Source organism: Chenopodium quinoa, unplaced genomic scaffold (assembly GCF_001683475.1).
Source record: "Chenopodium quinoa cultivar QQ74 unplaced genomic scaffold, ASM168347v1, whole genome shotgun sequence".
In the NCBI taxonomy this organism is placed as follows: domain Eukaryota; kingdom Viridiplantae; phylum Streptophyta; class Magnoliopsida; order Caryophyllales; family Amaranthaceae; genus Chenopodium; species Chenopodium quinoa.
This window is the reverse complement of record NW_018742204.1, coordinates 17,632,843-17,653,743: the sequence shown is the minus strand read 5'-3', so window position 1 is coordinate 17,653,743 and position 20,901 is coordinate 17,632,843. Positions and strand designations below refer to the sequence as shown.

Genomic DNA, 20,901 nt, shown 5'->3' with positions numbered 1-20,901 from the left:
TTTGGAGTAGACTACTAGACTTTTTTTTTTCTTTTTTTTGAAAAGGTACTAGACTATTTATTAGTGGCACATTGCAACGTTCGAATGAATAAAATTCCAGAGTAGAATATTGTAATAATTTGTAAATGCTAATCGTATCTAAATCTTCCTTGTTTAAGGCATTGTCTGCCAGCCAGTCTGCGACAATCTAACGCTATCGTAAGGAGATATAGTAATTAAGTTCGAATTGCAAAATACAAAGCACTAGATACAAATTTGATATGATATTTTGGTTGACAATTCTTCATAGAAGTCATGAACATCACATAAAGGGAAAACTCTTCTATCATGAATACAACGGCAACTCGAATATTAGGTTATTTTGAGTTTATTGGGTTCACATTATATCATAATTTATTGGGTAATGCTATACATAGCCCTTAGGGCTATATATAAGCATTGAATATACTCTTGGAAAATGTATAAAGTTAGGAATTCATGACAAAAACACGCACAAATCGGTGTAATTAGTATGTTTATGTCATGATTTTCTAAATTTAAACAATTTTTAAGAGTAAATTTAAACAATTTTTAAGAGTAAATTAAATTTAAACCTGGTGTACACATAAGTTATTTTATACATATATGTATTTTAAGGTGACCAATTGATAAGAGTAGTTTCTAAAAACACCAACTTTAACAACAAATGGATAACTAATAGAAAAAAGGGCTTGGACTTTTCGTAAACAATTATTATATAGGTGCCATATCTTTTTAGGAGAAAGTGTAGGATCGGAAAAATGTCTAGATTTGCCTTTTTGAGAGTTATGCTTGTAAATTTATACTATGTCATTTTTTGCTCTTATTATTTATGTGGTAATATTTAAAAAAGCTTTGATCATCTACTGCTATTTTTAATATGTGCATTAAAAATGGCTTAAAATAATAATAGAAATTAAAACAAAATCAGATAGAGGAAGTATTTTGGTACTCCATATTTATATCTTTGACGAATAACATAAATCACATGTGACATGTCACAACTATCTTGTAACAACTCCTTACACACTTTCTTGTATCACTCTCTCTCCCTCTCAAGTCTCAATTGATCTCTCACCACACACTTTTGCATCTATCTCATGTTATGTTTGGTTTTGGTGTTAATCTCATGATATATGTTTGTAGACTTGCTACATTGAAACTTAATTAATTATTTAAGTGCTAAATAGGGAGAAAAAACCTAGCTTTTTCTTTTTTTTTTCTTTTTTTTTTCCAGTGTTTAGAGAGTTACAAAGATGAGGGTGAGAATCGATCCCAACATCTCCTGAAATTGGGAGGAAAGCTATAACCACTTGAGTTATCGTTACTCTCACCTAGCTAATGTATGAGTAACATTACAAGTATTAACAACTACGGTATAAGAAGATAAACTACTAACCGCATAGTATTGGATATAACTCCACTAATCATTTTATTCATCCAAATGAGCGTTAAGGAGCATGTGATCTAATATATGCAAATTAAACCTTCAGTCTTAACTACTAAACAAAGACCTCATTGATCAAATTTAATGTTCGACAAAGAAATAGTAGTTACATTCTTAAACATAATTTAAGTCATTTATATTTTTTAAAAAACGGAAATTTCACCATATACCACTGAGTTTAAGCTTAATTCACCGTATACCACCAAAAACTTTCTAATACACCATATAACCTTCAGTTTTATGGAAATGTCACAACATGCCATTAATGACTAACGGAGGTTAACACCGTTAGTCATTAAGGTTAATAATGTCACGTGGCAGCTTGTGATTTGTTCCCTTCTAAATAATTTAATTTTAAAATAATTATTAGATTAATTATTAAATAAATTAAAAAAAAAAAGAAAAAAGAAAAAAAATCAACCACCACCAACGTTCCCCCAGCCATCCACCACCAACGACACCCCCTACCAGCCACCGCCAACGAACTCCCTCGCCGGTGCGGAATCCGACCAGGACCTCCGCCGGCGCTCCTCCCCTTCCCCTGAACTATCGTGCCTCCCTCGAAAACCCCATTGAATCACCTCAAAAACCCCCCTACCTCCCTCGAAAAACCGTCCCCTAAACGCCGGCCGACGTCGAAACCCCCCTCCCTCGCGTCGGCAAACGAATTCGCCTTGTCCCGATGAAATCTCCACCCCATTGAACCACCACGTATGCCGAAACCCTAAAACCAAAATCTAGGGTTTCGATTTTGGTGTTTTGGGGTTTCGTGGTGGTGGTTTTCGTGGTGAAGGTTAGAGGGGTTAATCGGGGATGGGATGGAGGTTTTCGGCCTTTTTGCGAAGGTTAGAGGGGTTAATCGGGGCTTGGATGGAGGTTTTCGGTGATTTGCGAAGGTTAGAGGGGTTTTTCGAGGCTCGATGGTGTTTTAAGGGTGGTGGTTATGGTGGTTTTGGGGGTAAAATCACCCCTTGACCCAAATCCTACCCCCGGCTAGATTTAGGGAGGAGCGCCGGCGGAGGTCCTGATCGGATTCCGCACCGGCGAGGGAGTTCGTTGGCGGTGGCTGGCAGGGGGTGTCGTTGGTGGTGGATGGCTGGGGGAACGTTGGTGGTGGTTGATTTTTTTTCTTTTTTTTTTTAATTTTTTCAATAATTAATCTAATAATTATTTTAAAATTAAATTATTTAGAAGGGAACAAATCACAAGCTGCCACGTGGCATTATTAACCTTAATGACTAACGGTGTTAACCTCCGTTAGTCATTAATGGCATGTTGTGACATTTCCATAAAACTGAAGGTTATATGGTGTATTAGAAAGTTTTTTGTGGTATACGGTGAATTAAGGTTAAACTCAGTGGTATATAGTGAAATTTCCGTTTAAAAAAATTAACATTTGACATATTGTACCTTAGAAATGCTAGTAATGTTGGAGAGAAACACTATGCACTTGGTCTACTTCAACTATTAAACACTACCTAAGCGAGCTCTTTGACAGATAGATACTCTTATTTTTCTTTCTACTACGAGTAAATGTTTTTACCAATCCAAAAACGCTAACTGCTACTTACAAGACTACAACGTACCACTAAACAAGGCCATGAATAATTTATGATAAATTTATCTTAACAACAAGCACTTTGCTTAAAAAATTAAATATTAATTAATGAAACGACAAAAGCTAACCGATAAACTTAGCAAACATTGACCAATTCTTGCGTGTAAAATGGAACGTAATATCCTTAGAAAATTTCCTATTATCTTACTCCAATCTTCAGAAATACTACGTATATGCATAACATATTATCATCTGTTATGAAATATTTGTGGATATCCATTATCCTTCTTTGTGTCATTCCGGAACAATCTAGATCTAGGGTTTATATTCTTATCCAATCAAACCCTAATATATTGTATGTATATGTACACCTTATCATATGGAATAATATATACAGATTTATTCTCTATCAATCTCTCTTATATTTCTCTCTATTTTCATAACACGTTATCAGCACCAAAGCTCTAATTATTATCTTCTTATGTCGCACCTTGGGAAGAAATTAGAAGGAGATTAATTTTGATCATGGGTTTTGATCTTTTAATAATGAAATCACACGTTTCAAGAATGTCATATCATTTCCAATCCTCATTAATTAATTTGGGACTAATACAAGTAGTCTCACGGTATTAATAATTTGGAATGTTAATAGTAGTGCCGCTTTATTTAATTACAAAGAACTCTCGTATTATTTTTCGGTTGCATTGGTTTGTTTATCTTGAATTATTGCTATACTTTATTTTCTTTTCATTGACGTTTTCATGAGTTACAGGCTAGCAGATGACGTTGACAACATGAATTTGACGATGATAAGGCTGGTTTTTATAGTGGGAAAGATTTTGATATCAGAAAAGTTCATTTTTAACTATCCTGTTATTGTTAATTTTAAGCCTTTACATAATATGTTTATATTGTTTCCCAAATTTCCGTATTTTTATTATTGCTAGAGTTCAATGAGCAATTTAGGAATAGTTGGATTTGAATTAGAAAATAACTAATTAGTAGTTTTGTTTTGACTATGAGTTTTGTTTAATTTGAATATAAAAGGGTATTTAGAATTATTATTGGTGTTAATTTTATGAACGTATGGTTTTCATGAACTTGTATTACATATATTTGCTAGATTTTGGTATTATTTTTCCTATCCGTAAATGAGTTTGGTTATTTTTCTATGCTTCATAGCAAATATGAATGGTTCGATTTAGCAATTATTTACCCATATAATTTGTTTGTGAAATCCTATGTCTAATGCCTTGAATGTTTGTAAATTGTACGAAGTAAGCCTAAGGTACATGTGAAACTATTTATAATTTATGTATTGAATTATGTTTTTATATTTCAAGTATGATATGAAACATGTGGTTTTCCACTAACGTGAACGTGTTAATTTTGGTTGCTTATGTGCTTGTTTCTATTTTCTAATTAAGCTTTATCAGGCAATATATTGATATAATTGACCCGACAGTATAGTTGATTCAATCGATTCAGGTATGTTTTTATTAAAGCGTGAAGTAATAGGTTTTCATATTTTTACCTTTTTATTCAATTATAGTATTATGTACCTACTTGAAGTTTGATTATTGGAATAAATGTAAATTGAATACGATGTGCGGACCTGAAGTTCCTTATATTTATAAAGAGTATTCACACTAGCTTGAATATATAAATGGCTCAAAACCCTTAAGGATAATACAAAGAAATGAGCATGATCTACAAAGCTAAAGCATATTGCTTAGATTTCCACTACATACTAACGTGATTCTACAAACACAATGTCATGTTTACCTTCTCTTTCTGAAAAATGTAGATGGATTGGTATATATTCTCGTACATATGGACTTGAAGTTCCTTAATTAATTAAATATATAGCAAAAAGTGTGTTATGAGTTCAAGTAATTAAACATGACATTGTGAGAAACTATACATAATCAACGTTTTATTATGCCCATAAATATAAGAGGTTTTGTTTTTTTTAAGATGAATGTAATTGGGCATGAGGAACATGATAAGTGTTCTTTAAGTATAATTTTATATAAGCATGTTTTTGCTAAAAGAAACACTTTACTTGATACATACATGACATTGCCAAAAGAATTTATGGCTTAAAAGTTGCAAGGATTTTAAAGGTTGTTGGATTGATTCATTCCATACCCCCATTTGCAAGGATTAGGGGGAGAGTGTATGTAACCCTTGCATATAAATAATAAAATATATTGATGGTCAGTTTGATACATACAATAACTTAAATATCAACGATTTATTTAATAGAAGTGGCCACATGTTCATTAAATAATTTGAAATGATACCATCCTGAAGGTGGATATAAACAAATGACATTTATCATATACTAGTTGTAAATGCTCTAATTTAAAATTGATGTCCTAAGAGTACAACATCAATTGTTGATGAACCTATAGCACATCTGAAGCGTGATAAATCAATAGGTTCTAAAGATAATTAAGTATTTTTGAAAAGGAAAGGAGTCACTATTGACAATGACAAATTTGAGGAAGTGGTAAATATCATTATATTTCTAGAAGAAATCACTTTTAGTAAAGTTCATATGTTTGATTATATATAAAAGACTCCAAAAGAGTATGAAATATCCAACAAAATTAACATGTATCAAGTTTATAGTTTAAACTCCAGCAGAGTATGAGTAATTATTGGATAAAATATTAATCGATTGTCTTGCCAATTGTATAAAGAAACACATGTTGGTGTTCTAAAATCACATCACATTCATGGCCATGCATATAGTAAGTTTAATAAAGTGATCACTAGTGTTGAAAACTGACCAGAGTTCAAATTTAGAGAAGTGATTGGATGTGATAATTAAATTAGGCCATCCGGTTTAATAATAATTACTCGTAATGGAAATCTGAAGTTTCATTTGATAATGTGCTGACGCTTTCTCAATGTTAAATATATAAAATGAATTGAATGGCAAGACGTAACATTGAGATTGGGTTACATTTGGATTGTGAGTTATAATAATTTGTATTGATGAAATTTCAAGATTTAATATGTTTTGATTTTTTTTTTTATATATATATATATAAAGGAGTAATGGCTAACCAGAAGTTCACCAAAATAACTTATATATTATTGTCAACTATCAAGTGATTAGAAGCTCACCAAATATACTATTTAAGTTTTTAAAGATCCTGAAGATCATCACCAACTAGAATTACGAGCAAGTGATTTATGCTTGTATAACAATTTTTTTGATTGGGGCTATTATATGTCAGCACATATGAAATAGGAGAAGAAAGAAAAACGTACAACTGCACAACATATGTCTCCCCATTGACATTGATCTCCAGAAGAGAAAATATTATTGAAAATTTAATAATAAATACACATGAATTATAAAGTTAATGAATAAATAATTCTTCATTGAAATTGTTCTCCAGAAGAGATAAATTTTGATTGTGATCCTCCTAATGAAGTGAATTTTATTAATGCAAATTTGTCTACTAAGTTGGTATATAATAAGATGCCCCTATAAATGAGATATTTTACAAACTTAAGGGGAGAAGAACGAATTAGAAAAAGTTGGAAAAATTAATTAAAATAAATAAATAATAAATATGATCCCTATAATGGTAGTTTGAAAATTTATATATATGCCAACTTTTGTATATACATTATCAAGATATGTTGCACATTTACGATTTGATTTGTATTTAGTTATGACTCATGTTGCATAGCGTTGAAGATACATTTTGGTCATATTAATTATGTGTATACATTGAGATAAAATCTTGCCAATTGTACTTGAATCACTACACCTGAAGTGTAGGTTGTATATGATCGGTTCCAAAATAAAGATATGTTTAATAGATATGATATTTGGCAAGATAGTGCAGTTGACACTAATAGTGTAATAGTATATAAATATCATAGTGTATGAAATACCCTAAAAGTGGTATAGATATCTGAATTATTATAATAGATGGCCTATGATGTAAGAAAATATTATGATGGTACCAATGAGAAATGTATTCAGATATCATAGTAAAATAGCATGCGGAAAGTAAGTTAAAGGAATTTTATGATACCGGTACATAATGGAACCAATGAATAACATGCATATGCATAATGGAATGAAATATGGATTTTTAAATCCACAAGTAAGGGATCTGAAATATATGTACATTTTGATGTTGACATAATGATAATGATCATAAGTTTATCATGGACCCGAAGTCCAATGAAATATGGATTTTTAAATCCACACTGTACAGTGTCTTGCATTATTTCGAGTCTTATATGCATATGTAGGAAGTTAGATGCATTACTCATTGTATAATTTGTTTATATGTTGTAATGTTTTATATATCTCATATTGCATGGATTAATTTCATATAATGGTTGTGGTGTATGTGAATGTTCTTTCAAAGTATAGTAAGACATATTTACAACTTTGATGAAAAATTAGAAAGAGATATTTATATTCCAATGGGCTTATAATTGTAATGAAATTATTGATGACACTTATTTAATAACATGTTATGAATCATGTAAAAGGAGTTCCTGAAGAACTTATATACGACGTATTAAATGTCCAACCCTACAATTTTTATGTCTTGAATATTGCAATTGTTATCAAACTCTTGAAAAGTCCTTGTGATTACATTATTGACATCTCAACCTGAAGTTTGAGCATATGAGAGTTAGTAAGATTTACTATTTGTTTTTACAAGAGAGCTATCATGTCAATCATGAAACATCTAAATAATATCAATGGAATACTTATGCACGAGAATGTTTTCTCATGGTCCAGAAGAATCATGATTAACGTACATAATTAAATATGTTATATTATAATTCATATGAGATTGAAGAATGACATTAATAATATCAAGTTTTGTCATCAAATTATTATTAATGAATGTTAAATCAAATAATGATCACCAATATTTATTACTAACGACTTCCAGAAGAAGTCATAACCGCATGAGTTTAACCTTTTTAATCAACTATTAAATAGAGATTTGGAATGGTGATACTGGAGATAAACACATATATGGTGAAATGAAGACACTTCACATGTTCGCGTGAAGACTTGAAGAATTGAAGATGCAACTTCAGCTTAGGAGAGTCGAAGATTAACAAGTGATATTTTACCAACTTATTAGAAGATATCCAACATATTGGATTCATTGTTACGACACTAGAAGATCTCAAGTTATATATTCATCAGGGGGAGAAAATACGCGCTGCACTCTTTTTCCCTTGACCATGGTTTTGTCCCAAATTGGGTTTTCCTGGTAAGGTTTTTAATGAGGCAGCATCTCGAGCGTATTACGAAGAATGATGTACTCTTTTTCTTTCACTATGTTTTTATCCCACAGGGTTTTTCGTAGTAAGGTTAATGAGGCACAATCTTTGATAATGGACATCCAAGGGGGAGTGTTATGAAATATTTGTGGATATCCATTATCCTCCTTTGTGTCATTCCGGAACAATCTAGATCTAGGGTTTATATTCTTATCCAATCAAACCCTAATATATTGTATGTATATATACACCTATACAGATTTATTCTCTATCAATCTCTCTTATATTTCTCTCTATTTTCATAACATCATCAACCATTATTCAATTTAATTGCTTGGTAGATTACTAAAATTAATAAAGAGCCAAATACCATCAAACCTAGAGGCCTCAATTCAAATATCTGAGTTAGGTTTAGGTAGCTTGAGTCGGATATATTTCAAAATTGAGTTATATGCTAAATTATTGTGTCATATGAATCGAAATCTGCATTGAGTTTTTTTAGATCAATTCAGGTCAGTCAGATCAAATTTTAACACCTTATTCAACCCCATATAACTAGGACCTTTTTTATAATAATATACCGGAGTAACATCAAAACAATTAAAATAAATAAAGTCAGGCTTATTTGGGGCACTTAATCACATGATTAAAATAATATGAAATACATACTTAAAAAATTTATAATCTACTGCAAAATTCTAGGGGTATGTGCTTTGCCTTGTTTATTGCTTCCTTGCTTCCGTTACCCACTTGCACAACGTACCAAATCCCATGTTCTAATTTAATTTTTTATTATGAGCTTCTTAGTTCTATAAATAGATGCCAAATCACATAAATTACACCAAATTCATTACTTTAAACTTTCATTTTTCAACAATTCAATCATGATAAACTTTAAAAATCTTGTTCCTCTCATTTATGTCATACTATTGGTAAACACATATTATTTCCAACTAGTAGAGTCATGCCATGCTATAGACAAAGCAGCATTACTTGATTTCAAACACAAAATCACTGACGACCCGTCCCAGCTCCTCGGCACTTGGGTGTCCATAACCGACTGCTGCACCGCGTGGGAGGGTGTCGATTGCAACCCCGCCAACGGACGAGTAGTAAACGTGTCTCGGTCCGGCCTCCAATCCGGTGACGACTTTATATTGGACACTTCCATGTCAGGTACACTCTCCCCTTTACTTGGTAACCTTGCCTACCTTCAACTCCTTGACCTTAGTAACCTTAAAGAGTTGACCGGTCCTATACCACCTCAACTAGGTAAATTGTCTCATTTGACCCATCTTTATCTTAACCTTAATAAGCTTAATGGTTCACTACCCTCTTCTTTAGGTGGTTTACATAAGCTAAAGGCGCTATATTTAGGCCAAAATAGCCTCTCTGGTGCCATACCAAGCTCGATTTTTCGATCATTGACATCAATTTTGGAATTAAGTTTTGGAGAAAATGTATTATCTGGTCCAATACCATCTTCAATTGTTAATATGATTCAACTTATTAGGCTAGATCTTCATAAAAACGAACTCTCCGGTAGGATCCCTTCTGATATTGGCAAATTAAAGAGACTAACAAATTTGGATTTGTCCATGAATCAAATTGGAGTTAACATACCTTATTCTATAGGTAAACTAGCCCAATTACGCGATTTGTCCCTAGACTACAACAAACTCACCGGACCAATCCCTTCTTCAATAGGCCAGCTTATTTCATTGCGTGTATTAGGCCTTGCTAACAATAAATTATCCGGTGTTTTACCGAAAACCATTGGTAATCTTCCAAATATCCAACATATAACATTAGAAAACAACATGATCACTGGCCGTCTACCACCAAGTCTAGGACATCTTACTACATTAATCAACATGTTATTTTCAAACAACCGGTTTGTCGGTCCAATACCGAGAAGTTTTGGCAATCTAAAGAGCCTAATGGCCTTAGATTTGTCGAAAAATCAACTTGTTAGTCCCCTCCCTCATCAACTTACTAAAGTTAAGGATTTGCAAATACTTGATTTGTCTTACAATCCACTTGGTCTAGTAAATGTACCAACTTGGTTGTCCAAAATTAATCTGTTTCGGCTAATGTTAGCCAAGACGGGGCTTAAAGGCGAGCTACCCTCGTGGTTGTCCTCCTCCTCGATAGGTTACCTCGATTTATCGAGCAACAAACTCTCCGGGAAGTTGCCAACATGGATAGGAAACATGACACAGTTATGGTTCCTAAACATATCTTATAACGGATTCTACTCAACCATTCCACAAGAATTCAAGAATCTTTTATTACTCTCAGATCTTGATCTTCACTCAAACAAGTTCTCAGGTCCCTTGGATCTTATTTTCGATAAAAACGTGGATGAGCCACGAGGGCATTACAACTCTATTGACTTGTCTAGTAACATGTTCACGGGTCCAATTGATAAAAATGTTGGTAACAAGCTCGCTATGGACTCGATCACTTCCTTGATCTTGTCAAATAATCAATTGGGAGGATCGATACCAAACTCGATAGTGAACTTGACACAATTGCAAGTATTGGAATTGGTACGCGACGGGCTATCAGGACCAATCCCAGAAGAAATTGGAAATGCTAAGGAATTGAAGACAATCAAGTTGTCTAGGAATTACTTGAATGGGAGTATTCCAGAAAAAGTGATAAATCTGGAAAACTTATCAATATTTGAAGTGTTGAGAAATAAATTGAGTGGCGAAATTCCAGCACATAAGGCTAATTTCCCTGCTTCGGCATTTTTTGGTAATCCTGGTCTTTGTGGTGTGCCACTTCCTCCTTGTAACCTTTCATAGACGTTATTTAAATTTTATTTTTGATTCATTTTGTAATCTAATCTATAACTGTATCTGCAATTGTAATTGTAATATTGGTTATTTAATCAGCAAAATTAATAAATGATTATTTATTTTGTATTACTTTAAAAATTTGTGTCTTGATAATGTAGTGCGATTGATTAAAGAGTAAAATAACAAAGTTTGAATAAAGTGGTATATTTCCAAAGGTAAAACTGTCGATCAAATAAGCAAATAATGGAATGATCTGAGCAAAACAGATAAGCTTAATCCTTCCAACATACCAATCAACGCACTCACCCCTTCACACAACATAAATAAATTAATTAATTAAATATATAAAATAAAAGTTTTGCTCGATCTACTTCATCTATACTGCTTTAATAATGGACTATGCTGCAACGATCACTGTCGTCTGTCGAATAATCTACTCAAATACTGTTACGTGTTTAAACTTGTTGAGTTGAATTCCACTACATCTATAAACTTATACTAAAGGCGAAACTTGAAATTGGAATGACACTTGTCATTTCCTGGTTATAAAATTTCCCGCCTTTTTTTCCTTTTCTATTTTTTTTAATTTTTTTTATTTATTTTTTTATTGCCATAATAGTTATTTCCATTTTAACAACATATTTAATCTGATTACACTAAATTTTTTTATATATATTTTTTATAAACTAGGAACTTTTTAGCTACAAAAATATTAACATCTATCTATAAACTTATACTAAAGGCGAAACTTGGAATGACACTTGTCATTTCCTGGTTATAAAATTTCCCGCCTTTTTTTCCTTTTCTTTTTTTTTTTAATTTTTTTTATTTATTTTTTTATTGCCATAATAGTTATTTTCATTTTAACAACATATTTAATCTGATTACACTAAATTTTTTTATATATATTTTTTATAAACTAGGAACTTTTTAGCTACAAAAATATTAACATCTATCTATAAACTTATACTAAAGGCGAAACTTGGAATGACACTTGTCATTTCCTGGTTATAAAATTTCCCGCCTTTTTTTCCTTTTCTTTTTTTTTTTAATTTTTTTTATTTATTTTTTTTATTGTCATAATAGTTATTTCCATTTTAACAACATATTTAATCTGATTACACTAAATTTTTTTATATATATTTTTTATAAACTAGGAACTTTTTAGCTACAAAAATATTAACATCTATCTATAAACTTATACTAAAGGCGAAACTTGGAATGACACTTGTCATTTCCTGGTTATAAAATTTTCCGCCTTTTTTTCCTTTCCTTTTTTTTAATTATTTTTTATTGCCATAATAGTTATTTCCATTTTAACAACATATTTAATCTGATTATACTAAATTTTTTAATATATATTTTTTATAAACTAGGAAATTTTTAGCTACAAAAATATTAACATAGATTAAAATAAGGTATTGTAATATATCATTTTTCAAGATTATCATAATATTATCAACATCAATTTTTTTCTCCAACTTTTATCATTTGATAATAAAATTTATTTTAATTAAAAAAGAAAAATCATTTGGTAGCATACTTTGTATATTCTTGAAATTACATAACGTTTATAAGAACAAAATCTCTGTTATAGCATACATGTATATTTTTTATACAATCCAATCTTTACGTATTTGGTATTGGTATAAACTAAAATTCAAGTTATTTTGTTACAAATAATTTTTTTAGATGAATTAATGTTGAATTTACACCATTATTTATAATTTATTTGTTGTAAAATTTTATTAAGACCGTGCATGGCACGGGACTTAACCTAGTATTCTACTAAAGATAATATACTCCCTACCGCTCATAGTTAGATACTTATTACATGTAACACGGTATTCAATGCACAATTTTATTTTTTTTTAACACTAAAACACAACTTTAACAATCAACATCTTTGATTAGAAATTAACCAAAATTTATAAAAAAAATTAAAAAAAAATGTTTATATTATAAAACTACACATAGAAACCTGTATATCTAACGATATCTTACATGACCATTTTTTTCATATATTAATGAAAATATGCGGTCAAAATTATAAGTTCCACCATGAAAATAGAAAGTCACTTAATTTTAGAACAAAGGAAGTAAAAAAAATGTAATTAGTTTAATAGATGGTGAGTCAATGCCTATGTACTATGTTTATAATTACTTATAAATATCTAGTGTATAAGTTAAATTATGAATATTGTAAGTTAGTCAAAGATTGCTTGGGTTTAGACATAGATAAAATATTTTATTACCTTAAGTTTCTTAAACAAGTTGAGTCAAAGATCCATAATATGTGAAAAATTTTACTAATTTATTTATGAAGTTAGAATTTTAGTTCTTTTTTCTCTATTCTCTCTCCTCTCTTCTCTCTCCTCTTTCTTCTAGGGTTTTAATTTTCTTGGCCGTTTAGGCCGAAAATAGTCTAATTTCTTCGAAAATTAGATTATTTCCGACCCTTTTTCTTTAATTCAATTTAGTTTTTTGTTTTGTTTTACGATTTGGTTTATTTGTTTGTTTTGTTCACTCCATCTGTGAGAGTTTTTCCCAATTTTCTGGGTTTTTTCCAATTTTCTGGGATTTTGATTCTCATCTATGGATGAGAATTTTATTTTTAGGATTCTTATAATAATTGGGAAGGTGATTTGGATTCCTATGGGTCTGGGATTTGTCATCAACCGGTCGATCAAAACATCAGCGCAGATTGCGGAGGTCTCAACTTGGAAAGATGCAAAGATATCGAAAATCATTGCTCGCGTCAAGCTTGAGGCGATGGAGTATGAGCTATGCCAAATATGCAAATTAGTTATGATTTTGATTGTAAAAGTTATGATATTTTCTCTAAATCTGTGGTTTACATATCCTTGTTATTGTAGATGTCGTATGGCTTTTATTTAATGATATTATTTTTCCCGTTAAAAAAAAAAGTTCCATAATATGTGGTGTGTTTAGTGTACGGCAGTAGCGTAAATGCTCAACATAGAGGATGGAGACAGACATTAGTACATTACAGTCAGGCCCGTTTCTGAGATTTCGGTGGCCTGGGGCAAAAACTTAAATCGGGGCCCTAATTCACGTATACTATATAAAATTTTTAAAAATTGGGTATGCAAAATGAAAATGCATATTTTATTATAGTTAATAATCTTTAAAAAATCAAATTTCATAAAACATTGAAATTACATTCCCGTAACTCTCGTTGAAGTAATTACACCAGCCGAACCATTCAAACTAAGTATTCAATCAATTAATTAGATTTTTTTTCCTCAAATTAAGTATTCATCAAGATTTTTGTTGTGTTGTACAATACACACTTGTTGCTTTCTTTCTTTTTTTTTTTTTTCAAATGTATATATAAGTAATACTCCCTCCGTTTTTAAATACTTGCTCCATTTCTATTTTTTGCACTATTCATTTATCCTACTTTGACTAATGTTTGTGATTTATACCTAAGAAAAAATATATACTTGTTGGAATTATCTCGATGAATAAATTATTAATTTTCAATTATTAGAAGTTATACCTATTGATAATTAAAGATATTAGTGATCAAAGATTAGCATTGACATGCGTGTCCAAGATAAATAGAGCAAGTATTTAAAAACGGAGGGAGTACTATTTAGTATGAAATACTACCTCCGCTTCATATTTTTTTGCAACTTTGGGTATTTTTTGTGATATAAAATATTACAAAGTTGCAAAAAAATATGAAACAGAGGTAGTATTTATTTTGGGGCCTTGTATTGTATTGAAGCTGGGCTTTTTAACAAGGGGCCCAGAGCAGCCGCCCCAGCTGCCCTCCCCTTGCTACGGCCCTGACGTAAGTACGTAACTACTCTTCACCCACTTGGGTAGTTACTTCCACATCAGCCAAACCCATTAAATTAGAGAAAAAATAGAATAAAATGGCTTGATTATTATTTAAGGTTGAGTGTTTATACAAACCTAATATCATACGATTACAATCTTTCTAAAAGAAATACTAGCATAACCATAAATCCTAAAAATATATTCTCTAAATAATATCTTAACATAAAATAAATCTAAATATATTATTATTTTAATTAATAAGATCAATATATATTTTCCTATATCTTATATCTCTAACATATTCACATTTCATTAAAAAAAAAAAAAAAAAGTTCTAACTTAACAAATCATCTCGTGGCTGGTGCATTAATATTGTCTTTTCGTATTTTTATTAACCTTTTATTTTCACATTATAAAGTTTTTATCGAACCCAATTAAGTTTACATCAACAGCTTCTTCGATCGACCATCAGAAAATCTGCTCGTCTTTCACAATATCAAGGTACTTCTTAATTCATACGAGTACATTATTAGTTTCTTGTAAAATATTAAATTATATACGTAGTAATTTTTTTTTTTTTTTTTTATCTTAGCTTGTTATTGCCATATGCGCCGTGTTTGTTTTCACAATTTCACATATTCTTGAATTAGGGCTATAGGAGATGATCTCAAAACCTAGGTCTTATTTTGGGAATTGAGATCTTTCTATGAAGTTCAAAACACCAATTTCATAATATAATATATTACTTAAGAATTCGATCTCAAATTCAATTATTTGTTAACTTGTTCGATTAGGCTCTTATTTTAGTCCTATACACGGCTACACCGGACATGCTCCTAAAAGGTTATGAATTTATACATATTTTTTATTTTAACGGAGTAATTTAATTAAATTTCTTAGAGGGCAGAGCATTATTGTTTAACACGTTGATGATTAGATTACTTGGGAAACCGGCTTAGCATCTTATCAATATCGCCATGAATACATCTATATGCTTAAAAACCGCGTTTTGTAATCATATTAGTTCACATAATACAAATTCATTGATAATCGATTGTGTATCACTTTATTTGTTTAGCATTAATGTGTACCTATTGTCGTTTTTTAAATGCGTTTCAGACACCATGTTATCGGAAAAGACGAGGAAGTCAGTTGAGAATCCACACCATGACAAGTTAAGTAGTCTTCCTGACAATTTGATTGAAACTATCTTAATGTATATGTCAATAAAAGAAGCAGCAAAGACTAGTATCTTATCTAGACAATGGCGGTATAAGTGGACTACGATTCCAGTTCTTAATTTCAATCTTGAAAGCCTCAATATTCCTATAAGGGCTGTAACAGCGATTGATGATCAATCTGGTGTCGATAAATATAACCATATCATCAACACTGTTCTAAAACAACATTCTGGTAATGTTCAAAAGATCAAAATGACCATTATCAACAAAAAACGTCGTAATGATGATTTACAAGTGCCTAATGAATTTAGATGGATACAGGAATTAATCTTGGGTTACAATCTCAAAATTTCATATAATTTGCCACCTTTCATATTTTCTTGTAAATCACTTGAAGTTTTACGCCTTGAATGTTGCATTTTTACGTCTCCTCTATCTATGATCGCGTTACCCAAGCTCAAGACCCTTGACTTGAGAAATGCCACTTTTCGTCCCAGTTGTTTGGAGTCGCATATATCTCAATGCCCTTTACTTGAAAATTTGCGTCTATATGATGTTGAAGGGATTGTAGATTTAACACTCGATGCTCCAATGCTCAAGTCATGCGTTTTGAAAGGAGCATTCGAGTCCATTCACCTCAATAACGCTACTTTACTCTCTTTCCTATACCTTTGTCCTTACCGTATTTTTAGAAGATATTTGGATTATTTTCAACCATTGGATTATTTTCAATCGTTTTTTCAATTGAAAGCGTTGAGAGAATTGGAGGTCCATAGCGAATCAATACAGGTACCTTAGACTCTAACAAATATTCTTACCTTTGTATCAATAACCATTTTCGAGTTATGTATTTGATGATGCGGTATATTTTGTCAAGAATTTATTTGCAGGAAACTGCCCTGAAGCACGGGTTAAGAACTTACCTGAACTACAAGAGTTAACGGTATATGAATTTTCTCCTGGAGATTTAAGTATGGTGTCCAGTCTGTTTAGCCTGATTAGAAGTTGCTCAAACCTTCAATATCTCGAAATTCATGTAAGTTGAAGAGTGATTTTCGTCGTTTTACCAAGTCATTGAAAGAAAAGTTATTAGTTTCTCATGATCATTCATTTTTCTTAGGTGAAGGATTCTATTTCCAGTATCTTGCCTTCTTTAGAAAACTTCTTGAAGGCTATGGGAGACACTCCGAAATGCTTCCAACACGTAAAATCGATACATCTTGTAGGGATCTATGGAACAATGTACGAGATGGAATTATTAAAATTTCTACTCATCAACTCCCCTTCTTTAGGAAAGATGATTGTAAAGTCCATACATAAAGATACTTGCAAAGAACACACCACATTGTTGAAGGATTTGCTCAGTTTCAATCGAGCTTCATGCACAGTACAAATTATACTTCTTAGCCGACAGGTAAATTGAATTGATCAATTTTATTTATTTATTTTTTTTCCTGATGATTTAGCGCGTTTTTTTTTTTTTTTTCTTCTTCTGATGATTTAGGCAAAATTGGCTTCAATAGCATAAACTTTAAACAAGGTGCCCGGACCTTAACTAGTAGGTGTAGTAGCACCAGAAACTTTTTATTTGGGTGCAATAAATGAAATCCGGCATTTGAGATTCTGTCAAAGACCATTTTTTAGTTCAAATTTGCCCCTTAAGGTCCTGATTGACTTCAAAACCTTAACCAAAGTGTTTTAGCAAATCGATGCCTTCATGCCTTTTGGTACATTTTTTATAAATTTGATCTTAAATTTTATTGAGATAAAAATGACACTTGGAACCTGAACATATCAATTTTCTCACATGCCAATCGAGGCACGTCAAGGCGATTTTGATGTACTAAAATGGTATTAAATATTCTCCATCTTCGACTAAATCTCTAATAATATTGGGTTTCATTTGTGATATTTTGTGCACTTGATGGTGAAGAAGTTTTGCTTGCTGCAACTACTAGTTGAAATTCTTGTTTATTAAAAAGTTGTGATGTTAAGGCCAAGATTGCCTTTAATTGAAGGTTATCATATGTAATTAGGTGCGAATTTAGCAAATTTTGCATCCGAGTGTGCCATTTAATTGCATACTTTGATAGTGATAGAATATATATATATATATATATATATATATATATATATATATATATATATATAGAGTGTGGATCACGTGAAAACAAGATTAAAACTGAAAACTGAAAACATGCAATCTCTACCCTAGATTATGATCTATTACTCACCCCTCATCTAACGGTTCAGATTTTTCCCCCAAATTAAAGCAAAATGATAGCAATTTCTCTCTCCTCCTTCATTTGCACGTAACTTTTTCCTCCTCTATTTTCTCTCTCCTACTTTCTCTCTGCTACTTTCTCTCTCCTACTTTTCCAATTCTTCTACCAATTTCATGCTACTAATTCAAATCTAGCTTCAATTACTTTGATTTTCAGCAATTTCTTAGCTCTACAATCTATTATCAAGTAAGTTATTTGTGTTAATTTCGTTATTTTGCTTGATTTGAGTACTTAATTTCGTAATTTTTGTTTCACTTTTTCAACCAAATTTAACTCGTTTTTGCTAGATTTTGATTCATTTCATTGATTTTGAGTTTTGTTTTTTTTGGATTGAAATTGCAGTAAATCGTTGATTAAGCAGACGAGAACTCGAATCAAAGTTGTCCGACGAATGAAATGCGACGGAGAAGTTTTTGAGGAAAGACATTGCTGATCTGCTTGCTAATGACCTCGAGAAGAACGCTTATGGAAGAGTGAGTGTGTTTTTCCGTTATTTTTTTAGCTTAACGATTTGAATTTTGATAATTGATGAATTTTTTTAATGTTTATTTGAATTTTTCCATTGTACATATGATGAAAAATGTTGGTGCATCAGAATATTGTATTGTCTTTGTTTATATTTTAATTTTGTCGATTAATTTTGACCGAAAAGCATGTTTGCTTGAATTTTGCGAGAGTTGAATTATTCATTTCTATTGAATTTGTAATTTGACTGTCAACATTTGAGGTGTTACTTAGGTCTAAAATTAATCTTCTAATGAGTAAATTAGGTTTGAGTAAATTAGAAAATCATAGGAGTACATCTTTTTATTTTCTTAGTCATAGGAGTATATGTTTAGAACTAATGGCAGAAGCTCCATTAGAAGCCTTGCCAATTTGCTAGAAGCGAGTTGAATACCCCTTAAGCTTCTTCATCCATTACAGGAGTATTGAACATGTTTTAAAGATTATGAACACCAGGGTTGCAAACTGGAAATTTCTCCTCGTTGTTTTGATACCTGTCTGATTTATTGAACTGTTCAACATGATATAGCGTTTAAGTTTGGTATGAAATTTCTGCAATTCTGTTATCTTAGGATTATTTGCTTAGGAATTAGGACTTGTTTAATATGTTTCTTCCGGATGTCAATTGATGGCCTTGTATTGGCACTTGGGGAATGGTTTATGATAGTGTATTGATGTTGTACTAGTACTTCTGCTCTGGCTCTTAGAATTCTTTTTTTTTATCTATTGTTCAGTCATTTGCTGTACTGATTCCATCTTTTTCAATAATAGTGTGTCCGTTCAAGTGATATATGGCTTACGTTGTTGTTATATCTGTATTGACTAAGCCTTGAATAATGTCCAACAGCTTATAGAATGTGTTTGATGCTTTGATATGTATGAATCACGTGTTGCATTTCTGCATTTTTCTGGTTTACACTTAATTGACATTTGATGCCTGAATTATATTACAATGTATAAATTTTCTGTGAGCTGTTAACTTTGTTCCATTCCAGCTATTAAAATTCTGTTGCTTTTTGTGTTTTATTGCCTTCTAAATTTTGGATTTTCTTACATTGGTAATGGTGATAGTTACATTGTGTTTTTGGCTTGTTGCTAATCAATCACCCTTTCATTATTTCAGTGCAAGTTCTGTGGCAGGGAGGGTACTATTACAATGTTACCAAAATCTGGCTGCTATCTAACAGGTGATGACTGACTGTGAAGCAGGAAAGTTTGTCCGTTTGATGAGCTTTGACTGTCGGGTTTGGAGCCAGTGGACTACTCCTTTGGTGGTGACAAGGAGGAGCAGCAGAAATTATCTTATGATAAGGAGCAGCAGGAGAAGTTATCTGATGACAAGGAGGCCGGAGAAGGAGAAGTTATCTGATGATAGTTACCTTACTTTTGTAAATAGTGACATCTATATAAATATGGTCAATGTTGTCAAAATTTATATAATTACCTTATTTTTATATATAGTGACCTTCGTTATTTTTATATATAGTGGCCTCTGTATAAATGTGGTCAAAATTGATATAGTTACCTTATTTTTGTATATAGTGACCTTTATGTAAATATGCTCAAAATTGATATAGTTACCCTATTTTTGTATATAGTGACCTCTAAGTAAATATTCTAAAAATTGATATAGTTATCTTATTTTTGTATATAGTGACCTTTATGTAAATATGATCAAAATTTATATAGCTATCCTATTTTTGTATATAGTTACGTTATTTTTATATATAGTGACTTTATGTAAATATCGTCAATTTAGATAAAGTTACCTTATTTTAGCATGTAGTGACCTTTAAAACGTTGCGTTTGTCAAAAAAAAAAAACAGAGCTTATGGTGAAAACTAAAAACAAGCAATCTTAGCCATTCATTACTAGCACAAAAGATCAGACGGTTCTAAAGCCCTAAGATCATTCCAACCTTACATATAATCAATTCAACTGTTTTAAAGGTTTTTTTTTTTTTTTTTTTTTTTTTTTGACAAACGCAACGTTTTAAAGGTCACTA

The 20,901-nt window shown here is 31.2% G+C and overlaps 2 protein-coding genes and 1 long non-coding RNA gene across 3 annotated transcripts; all 3 read left to right on the top strand.

Moving 5' to 3' along the window:
- The first annotated feature begins 9,159 nt into the window (after positions 1-9,159).
- On the top strand, positions 9,160-11,245 carry LOC110720764 (LRR receptor-like serine/threonine-protein kinase FLS2). Its single transcript, XM_021899808.1, has one exon. It carries the CDS (start codon positions 9,194-9,196, stop codon positions 11,120-11,122), a length of 1,929 nt encoding a protein of 642 aa, XP_021755500.1. The 5' UTR covers positions 9,160-9,193; the 3' UTR covers positions 11,123-11,245.
- A 4,805-nt stretch (positions 11,246-16,050) lies between these two features.
- On the top strand, positions 16,051-17,427 carry LOC110737606 (F-box/FBD/LRR-repeat protein At1g13570-like). The gene is made up of 3 exons (XM_021917964.1): positions 16,051-16,789; positions 16,998-17,143; positions 17,248-17,427. Exons 1-3 carry the CDS (start codon positions 16,051-16,053, stop codon positions 17,425-17,427), a joined length of 1,065 nt encoding a protein of 354 aa, XP_021773656.1.
- Positions 17,428-18,305: 878 nt separating this feature from the next.
- On the top strand, positions 18,306-20,397 carry LOC110694886. Its single transcript, XR_002505979.1, has 3 exons — positions 18,306-18,578; positions 18,735-18,865; positions 20,020-20,397. It is a non-coding gene; the product is annotated as an uncharacterized LOC110694886 (long non-coding RNA).
- Positions 20,398-20,901: the final 504 nt, after the last annotated feature.

What these genes read in the sequence shown, in the direction of transcription:
- LOC110737606 (XM_021917964.1), top strand. Translation starts at nt 16,051, where the DNA reads ATGTTATCGGAAAAGACGAGGAAGTCAGTTGAGAATCCACACCATGAC. An exon ending in CCTATACCTTTGTCCTTACC is followed by an intron (nt 16,790 to 16,997) that starts GTATTTTTAGAA and finishes ATTTATTTGCAG; the next exon opens with GAAACTGCCCTGAAGCACGG. An exon ending in TTCAATATCTCGAAATTCAT is followed by an intron (nt 17,144 to 17,247) that starts GTAAGTTGAAGA and finishes TTCTATTTCCAG; the next exon opens with TATCTTGCCTTCTTTAGAAA.
- LOC110720764 (XM_021899808.1), top strand. Translation starts at nt 9,194, where the DNA reads ATGATAAACTTTAAAAATCTTGTTCCTCTCATTTATGTCATACTATTG.